At 32.6% G+C, this 10,000-nt stretch overlaps 1 protein-coding gene across 1 annotated transcript in view; it reads left to right on the forward strand.

The window, feature by feature from the left end:
• LOC144447659 (uncharacterized) overlaps positions 1-10,000 on the forward strand; it is a 53,331-nt gene that overhangs the window by 38,290 nt on the left and 5,041 nt on the right. Inside the window, exons 6-11 of the mRNA XM_078137736.1 lie at positions 213-277; positions 6,872-6,901; positions 8,513-8,554; positions 9,085-9,158; positions 9,492-9,578; positions 9,739-9,798. Of these exons, the coding sequence (XP_077993862.1) occupies positions 213-277; positions 6,872-6,901; positions 8,513-8,554; positions 9,085-9,158; positions 9,492-9,578; positions 9,739-9,798 (358 nt within the window). The remainder of the gene's footprint in view (positions 1-212; positions 278-6,871; positions 6,902-8,512; positions 8,555-9,084; positions 9,159-9,491; positions 9,579-9,738; positions 9,799-10,000) is intronic.

The following is a 10,000-nucleotide window of genomic DNA, read 5'->3' on the forward strand; positions in this document are numbered from 1 at the left end:
GTGGTTGGTTGGTTGGTTGATTTTTTTCATCCTGCTCTATGTCATCATCATAATCAACTTTTTAATTTCTCTGTTTCATTTTGCATCATCATATAATGTCTATTTTTCTCATCATTATAGGCGTAGGCCCCAAGGGTATGGACAAGGTAGGCATGTTTTGATGCTCATTTTGTTCTGTTTTTTTCTCTTGATATATTTACTGCACATTTTAGGAATAGAATGCCACCCTTCCAACAACCAACAGGCCCACAAGAAGTTGAACCCCTAAAAGCTCCAAGTAAGTAATTTCACCGTCGTTGCTTTTTACCATACACCCTATCACTTACACTACTTCACTCTCAAATACCAAGTTAGTCCAGAAAAAGCTGCAAAGTTCTTGACAATTTCTCTTCAACTCATTGACAAAGATTTCTGTCCACTGATTTGCAGTGTCATTAAAAATTGTGAAGAGAGAAAATGAAAATGAACATTTTTAACAAAACTATACAAAACTTTTAAAACAGAATGCCAAGATTAATATACAGTGAAATTATAAACTTATCATTTCATGCAGGTTAAAAATAAGTCATGAAAAACCATTCTCACTAGCCGTAATGTAATTTTCCACTGAAAGAAAATGGTCGGTTACAATTTTATGAAAGACTAGAAGTTGATAAGTTTCTTTTAGATTTATCTCACTAAATACAGCAATCCATGAAATTTGAAATAATGTCCAAAAAAGGCAGCAATTGTTGTCGTCATATATGATATAGTTGATTCAAAAAATGAAATATTGTAGTGTTGCTGAAAGGACTTTGTGTATGGTAGTAAATTATTGCATGGGAAATTGAACACTGGGAGGTCAAAGGTTAGAAGGGGGTGGAATTTGCCTGACAGTTAATATCACAAGTCAGACAAAAGTCACAACAAATCTGTTGTGCATTGACTATGTCCTAACTGTACGTATCTATTGTACTATCCTATGCCTGAGGAGATTCCTTTTATGTGAAAACAGAAGTGATAAACCCTCTTCAACCATGAAAAAAAAATCAGTTTAGCAAGTTAAAAGAAGAACCTATCATGGATGTATTGTGCCTTAGGGTATAGATTTGTAGATAAGAGATCACCATTATCACAAGAAGAATGTCGATGCTCATTTTATTTTTTGTTCAAAATTTTCATTAGATCACCATTTTTTTCCTATGATAGCAGTTTGAGGGATAGCGATAGAATTAAGGAGGGCGGGGTTGAAAGACTAGCAACAAATGATATAGACGTGTGTTGTTCATTTAAAATGTTTACCTAAATTATTTATTAGTTTTAGAAATAATCACCTCTATCGTTTATTGTAGATTTTATACAAAACTAGTGTTCCATGAAATAATCAATATTTCTATTTTCTTTTCATAGAAAGGCAGTTGTAGAGAAAATTATTATCGATAAAAACTGTAGACAATCCAGTCTTAAATCATTATATTTGTGTAGACGTGATTTTTTTGACTAATTTTCTCTTTAAGTTCTATAATTCTATACAGGCCATAAGACACCACAGATCATATGGACAGATCTCCTCATCCCTGCACTGTGTTATGTAAGCATGGTCTCTGTCTCTCTGTCTCTCTCTCTCTGTCTCTCATCTGCACCAGAATGATAACAGCACTCATTCCCTGCTATCTATTATCAAGGCATTATATAAACAATATAGACAAAATAAATGCTGATTTGATTGTGGACAAGTTTCGGAGTATTGACCTGCCACAAATTTTGTTTATTTTACAGACTATGGGTACTACTACTAGACCTAGGTGAAAAACTTGCATGGAGATGATAATGCCTTGAGATAGATAGAAGGGAAACACACACAGAAAGAGAGAGAGAAAAAAAGAGAGAAATACTGAAGACATCGAGTACAGGTTGATGGAGATCTGTCATTCCACAACAATATTCACATTCCGTACATTGCTAAGCTCAGACGTCGAATTTCTTACACTTGTTGTCAATTTTGTGCCAATAATGTTTGGTTTCATACAGGTTTTAGAACTGTTAACGCTACTGGATTTAGTTTGCATTTGTATATAATTTTCCGAGGTTTTTATTAAAGAAAGTTCTGTTTTGTCTGGAAGTATGTTTTTTTCCCATGTCCATAATAAGTACTGAAATATGGAGTAACCATGATATAAGAAATTGGAGATTTTTATAAAAGTTACAAGTGATAGTTTGAGAAAAGCATAGTAGTGTTACTACACAAGAAATTAATGATTGAACATTTCAAATAGTGCTGCTGTTGCAAAAAATGTGTTTGTTGAACACTGTTTTAAAACGACTGAAACAACTGATGATTGAACTCACTATGAGTGATAATATTGACATTAAATGCAGAATAATCATAGTTTGATAAGTGATACAGGCAGTGCTTCTAAGGTGTTGACAATCAGACATGCAATATTTTAACCTGATCACTTTTTCACTCCAAATTTGTTATCAGCTGATAAATAAGAATTGTTTTCATGATGCCAGTCTAAAAGAAAAATTTGTAAGTGTCAAAAAAATAGACAAAAAAAAGGAATCTTGTAGAATACTTTTGGCGGGAAAATGTGTGTTCTGTATTGCAGTGTTCTCTGGCAAAGTGCCAAAAATATCTCATGACTTCAGAAGTCCTGTTTAGCTAACAAATATATCTAATACAGTGCCAGCAAAAGTTTCAGAATTAGCTTTGAATAATCATGACTCAAATAAAAGTATCTGTCACTAAAATAAAGCTTGTAAACTAACAAAGTTGTATTCTTTAGACAGCACCATTTTATAAAGTTTTGACCTCTGACCTCAGCAATGTTTGGATCAATGAATAAAGTTGATACAAAAAAAAGCTTGAAAAGTTATTCATTTAGTCACCAGTTGCCGGGTAATTTTTTAAGGAAGAAATTTATTTATATTGTTTAACTTTACCAAAGATGTAAAGTATTGACAAGCAAAAGTAGAGATAGAACTTTTATTGCACATAGGAAAAATTAGATGGTGATATTTATATCTTCAAAATTATGTTGTTTGTAGATTTAACCTCTCCCTTTTACTGTCTAAAATGAAATGTTCCAGGAATAATGATTTATGGGAAATGATTTAGAGAAGAAGAAACTATTCAATCATGCACAGAATGTAGGGTAGAAAGATTGGCTGACACCAGGCCCCTCAATAAGATTCAACTTGTATTCTTACATAGATAGTTGGCACAGTACTCAACAAGTTCTTTTTCGTAAATTTCAGATTCTTCAAATCTCATAGGATATTAAATTGTTAAACTGACTACTCAACCATACAGAAAGTTGTGTCACATTTTTGAAAACAAAACAAAATTAACCAAAAAATTAATCATCATCTCAGAAAAGAAAGTCACAAGCTCTGATTCTCTGTTCCTTATCTGCTAGGTAACACGACAGCCATTTTGAATCACACTGTCAATACAAAGGACAAATCTGATATCATTTAGGTCATTTATCAAAAAATTATAAATCTAGCATAATTTTTCAAATACATCATCTCTGTTAATAGACACAACAACTATTGTATTTGTAGGCTAAAACGCAAAACATTTTTACTTTCAATCTCAACGCATCTACCACTTAATCATCATAATATTTGAGGCAGTTGTTTGACAACATACAAAAAGAATGACAAGTAGTAAACCAAAGCAGTTATTTATTTTTAATATTTTACAAGTAATCCGTCCAATGAATGTAAACATGAATTGCATAATTTCATTTCAATGAAGTATATAATAATATTTAAGAAATTATTTGTATAAATTTCGATAATTTTAATAATTTGTAAGTGTGGTTAAACTCCACAGTTTTAATTTCGTCACTGTTTTAATTTTCTACTTGCCATGGTAGCAGCTGACTCATATGCTGAAATCAAAAGAACTGAAAAAAATATTCTGTATCAAAGCACAAAAACTTAAACGTAAGAACAGTTTGGCTTTCTTCATCAACATTCATTGGTTATAGTAGTGCGTGACACAGACTTATCTGTGTGACACTAGATTCATCTGCCTGACACAGAACTTTTATCTTTAGGCTAGTATGTTTATACTCTAGTGTATACTTTGTACATGTTGCCAAAATATTTGTATATACAGTTTATTTTATAAATTGACCAATGTCTTGATTATGTATATTATAGAAATGTCTAAGAGTCCTTGACATGGTTTTTTTTCCAGGCTGTGTTAGTATTAATCACCCCAACAGTCTTTTAAACAAACATTATCATGAAGTTCCTGGGCTCAGAAAGAATTTTTTGTAAAAAAAATTTGTTTTTTTCAGATCTTCTGAAAGTTTAAGTTTAAATATTCACTTAATGTAGTTCTCATTTTCCTGACAAGAATAAAATATGTCTTTTTTGTTTTATTACCTTTGAAATTTTTTCAAAAAAATAAAGAGCGTTCTCTGTTAAAAGCTGGTACAATGTGTTTTATTCCCCGTTGACAGGAGGTGAACAGAACTGTCTGTAGTGTCATGTCAGTTTACACAATTAACCTCTGACCTTTTGGTTGCTATGATTGTTGCTTAGCAACTTGGGTAAACACAGATGACCTATTAATAGTACTTGTAGGCGTAAGTGAGTGATTGCACAGTTAGAATAGGGAGACGTAGTGTTATTGAGTTTTCAACATTTATAAACCCAGCCAGAATATCACAGCTATTGTCTACCACATATAGTGTGATAGAAAGGCCATTATTCTCTGCCATAGCAAACAAACTGACAGATAAAATACTGCTGAAAGTAAAAGGGCACTTTGCTCTGGTTCTCAATTTAACCCCGTAGTCCATGCACTTTGTTTTCTGAAGTTTTACTTTTACATTTTTCCTTCCTTCCTTTCAAAGTTAGCAATATTAAAGGGGCATAGTCTTTAACACTATGAGTCTTGGTTACCTTTGTTTGTTTTAAATTGAGTGGACCATCTTTGGAAACTTTTTACTTGGTATAACTGATGAATTAAACACATCTATAAACCTAATGTAGCTGAAAACTACAGTATTATTGTTTCAATCAGACAACCAACAATATATTCACTGAAAATTGTTAAATTACCAATAATTAGACACGCTTATGTTAATTAGAGGTCAATTTTATTCATAAGTTATTTGAAATCGTGATTGCATTACCAGAGCTGATTTTAGGTATAGCCCCAAAATTCAATTTGATTAGATTTTTTGTAGTTGTGTACTCCTACACAAATGTCATGGTTTACCGTCACATCAGGTGATTCGTTAAACCTCATGGTGAACAGTGTTATAAATAAGTCATAAGACAACAATTTCAAAAAACATACCAGTCACATTCTGTGGAGCTTTAAACAAAGTTATAGACAGATTTGAAACTGAAGATAAAGGGGGTACAGCTTAACAGGAAAAATTACAAACTTACAACAAAAGTGTTACACTTTAATTACAGACATTTAGTTTACATTGCGGTATCAGACAATGAATCTGACTGAGTCACTGTTTGTCGTTTTGATAGGAGACACTATCAGATAGAAACTTAAAGATAAAAACTTGTAACTGTAAAGTTACAGACAAATGAGAAACTTGTACCAGTTACAGACAAATTAAAATCTGTAACAAAGTAACAGACAACTGAGAAATTAGTAACAATTTGTAACAGGCAAATTAGAAATGTGTAACAAATGTACTAACAAATTAGAAACATGTAACATACCATTAATGTTGTTGCTGACAAGTGGGAAACTTGTAAGAGTATCACAAAGAAATGGGAAACACAGCCATGGTGTAAGTTTTAGTTTTAGCAAGGAAAAGCTAGGCAGAAGCAGAGTATATTATGAAGTTGATCGTACCATTTAATTTTACTGTTGAAGTCTCACAACATTAGACACCATTCAGGCAGAAATAAATTGACATGGAACAACACCATGTAATGAGGTAAACAAGATGGCAGCCAAATTACTATAATTGTGTATATGTCCTTAGTGAGCATTCACTTCTTTCAAGTAGAGATCCCCCTCAGGGTTGAAACCAGAAAACAGAATACACCTTCCCTATGATATGTTTACACCCTAATTCAATAGCAGTAGTTTTGTATTGAATAGACTATTGCCTTGAAATACCAATGATGACCTTACACACCAGCTATACACATAGTCATGGTAATTGTAACATTGGGTAGGCCTGTAGGTTATTTCCATTGTCTCCATTGCTTAAATACAACCTATACTGTCGATGAGAACAGACCAGTGTTGATTCTCGGGTAGCGGTTCTTGTAGTCCCTACCAATCATGTAGATTAGCTTGACTGAGACTAGAGACACATGTAAATGAGCTAAGATACATCTATAAATGATCTAGACACATATGTAAATGAGCTTAGAGAATATGTAAATGAGTTTATATAGATACACATGTAAATGATCTAGACACATGTAGATGAGCTTAGAGATATGTAAATGATCTTAGAGATATGTAAATGATCTTAGAGATATGTAAATGAGCTTAGAGATATGTAAATGATCTAGACATATGTAAATGAGCTTAGAGACATATGTAATTAATCTACTAATATGTACATGACCAAATATGTGAGTTTAGAGAAATATGTGAATGAACTTAGAGATATGTAAATGAGCTTAGAGATATGTAAATGAGCTTAGATACATCTATTAACATGTAAGTGACCAAATATTATGCAAATGAATTATCATCTACTAGCATGTGACACAACATTATGTCTCTTTACAGACTGTCTCATACATCTTGATACATCTTGATACATCTTTCTTCATCATCCTGTCTTGTTTTATACAGTACCTTCTCAATGTTCTGTTTTAGTGTTTCTCATAATATGCCCATTGTTTTGGTATGTTGCTTTGTTATTTGTTTCCTCAGGAAAGAAAGTGAAATCAAGAACACCAGAAGGTAAGTCAGTTTCGCCAAGCAATGTTACCATGGAAACCCAGTGTTTGTAGAAAGGAGTAGAATAACTGCTGGAATGTCTAATTAACTTCCATCATATTATTCATTCTTAAGGAGCAATCATTGTAGATTGCATGAAATGTTACAGAGAAAAAAGAAAAAAGATGTACCAATTGAAAATTCTTTTGATTCAAAAATTTTTGTGTGAAAGAATGAGAGTAATAGAACATCAAACACCGTTTCAAAAATTGAAGTACATCGGCACTTACACACACAGAGAGAGAGAAAAGATTACATCAAAGCTGTAGTATGCAATTGAAAACCGTGAAAATTAAAAAGACATTTTAATCAATTTTCAGCAGTCCATTGAACTGTAAAGATTGTTAAAGTGAGGAGAATTACTGGTGAAATTGCATACCCTAAAAGTAGTGAATTTCTGAAGTGTTTGTTGACGTACTTGTACTTCAATGATTGAGTGAGTTGTTTGCTATGAAAATACCAGCATTTGTCATAGCTATGGGTCATCTTTCATTAAAAAAATTCTGTGTGGATATTTTATGAACTCTCAAAAAAACGTCTTTGTGCGGACATGCCTTGACAATCCAAAACGTAGAGGAGGGTTTTGTTTTGTGTTTGTTAATACCTGTGTAGTAGGTAGATATTGAATGCTGAAAGTAAAGTGTATTTGACGAGTGAAGAGTTGAAGCAATGTTCATGTATTTGACAGCAAGTAGTTGTAATACGTCAAACTTTGTTTGACAGTGAAAATTTGACCAAAACTTCACAGTGAATAATCTGACACTCAAAGTCATCAGGTCAAATGTTCAGTCCCTTAAAAAAAGTACATGTATGATCAATGTCATGTTACCTACATTCTTCACCTCACTCCCACCCCCACCCCCACCCCCCACCCCAATGAAATGGTAATTGAATGTTACTTAGATGATAATGAAATCACTGAGCTAGTTCTTTCCCCATATTCATTTAATACGATGTATGTTTTCAATATTTGACTTGTGGGTGTGAACTAGCAAGTATGGTCACTGACCAAATTACCATTGACTAACATACCATACTGTGCCCAGATTCAAAATATTCAAGTCTTGCTGTTTTTGAATGTAGAAATCCCCATTGTTCAGAATGATTAAGCATTTTCATGTGAATCTCCCCGTTGCTCGTCTGTTTGTGGTTGACAGCAAGATGAGTTGTATTTAGTGGATTTAATGGTAGTCTGTGTCTTTCAACTAAACCGTAGCAAATACTTCAGTTGAAATAAATTTATGAATATTTATTAGTAAACCTTTGACGAAAAGTGTACATCAACCCCGGTTGCTGCTCTGTTCTACAGTGTAGGTATGTTCCACTGTGAGGACGTTAATAAGTTGACATAATGTTTAATATCCCTGGGTTATGACACAAGTTTTGGCAACTAGAACAATAAAGGTTATTGAACTTACAAAACAGAAATAGTAAATAAAAATCAACCAAAAATTACTGCTACTAAAGTTGTTAAGTTGTTACTAGGGAAAATGAGTTCAAAGGTCAACATTTCATTCTTGTCGACCAGTGAGTGTTTAAACATTGAAGTACAAGTACATATATTTGGTATTTCAGCTCCAAAGAAGAAAAAAGTAGAAATTCCATTCCCAGGCAATTGTAAGTATAAACAAACAAATCAGAATTCTAATTCTCCATTTCATTCAAACTTTTGTTGAGGTCAAATTCTGTGTTTTCCACAAACTAGTCTTATCCAGACCAAAAAAATTACAAAATATTCTACATTTGCTGTTTGTTTGTTTGTTTGTTTGTTTTTAAAAAGTCACAGTTTTCAGATTTGAACTTCATGAATTTGAACTTCATGAGTCCGAGCAACTTTGACAGCCTTCCAACATGTACAATTCCATTCAACACTGAATCCAATCTCACTGATATTGGTATTGTGCCCTCACTGGCGAACAATTCCACTACTTTTGTTTTTTTATTATACCTTGTTTGTGATGTTACATGTCTGCCTCCCCTATTTAAACTTTGAACGGCAAACATCCCGTGTGGTCATTTTGATAAACAATATTATAATACAAATTAATACAAATTTATTCTTACCCATTTGATAATCTATTTATAATGAATCATTTCCCTTCTATCAATATTTCTCATTAAACTATTGTTTTTTTTGTGATAAATAGGGGCTGTACGTAAACTTCGACAACTTTTTTACATGTCATGGTTTGCTGTAGCAGCTAAAAGAGCAGCTGCCAAGGTATGACGTCATCTTTTGATTCTAAAAATACAACAACATAATATAATAATAACTGTGCATGTCTTTATTATTCAGAGAAATGTAGTACCTCACCTTTTAAGGACATAAGTATTCCTTAGCAACATATACATTATGTTTAGTGCCCATTTTCTCAAAAATAGTGGTGAAAAAAGTGAGAATATAGTTTTATAAATTTGTAGTTATGTATGCTTAGATAATGACAAGACTTGTGTAACTTTAATGCCTTCACTGCCATGGTAGTGTACATACTAGTATTGTATTGTAAAGGTTGGATGTAACTTTATTTTTGTTTCATTTTTATTTGCATTTCAGAGGAAACATGGGGACAGCAAAGAAGTATTCTTATTTGGTATAATGTTGAAGGAAGCTGTAGCAGCCTTGCATAGGATATTTTTAGATGTAAGTCTTCCTGATAGATAACACTGTACAACCACCAATCTGTCTATCTGTATAGTTGCTGTTGAACTTGATTGATTATCCTCGTGTCATATTATCAGAAGCTTACAATACTTACAATCTCACTACATGTTTTCCTCTTTATTTTCATTTTCCAAATTAGGAGAAAACGAAGATAAATGAAGTTTTACGTGATGTACTAGACACTTCAGTAGATTACTATGTAAGTATGTCTTGGTGTGACATCATTAAATCTTTTCACATATTCTGCTTTATATAAATTATGGACAACCATGCATGCCAACACATGCTTTGAATTCTTCCCCAAACAGTGCTAAACCTAGAGGCATCATTCACTACACCACACATAACTATAGATCCCTAGACCTATACATTGGTATGTTTAAATTCAATTTTACAGCATA

The sequence above is a fragment of the Glandiceps talaboti genome, chromosome 16 (assembly GCF_964340395.1).
Source record: "Glandiceps talaboti chromosome 16, keGlaTala1.1, whole genome shotgun sequence".
Classification (NCBI taxonomy): Eukaryota; Metazoa; Hemichordata; class Enteropneusta; family Spengelidae; genus Glandiceps; species Glandiceps talaboti.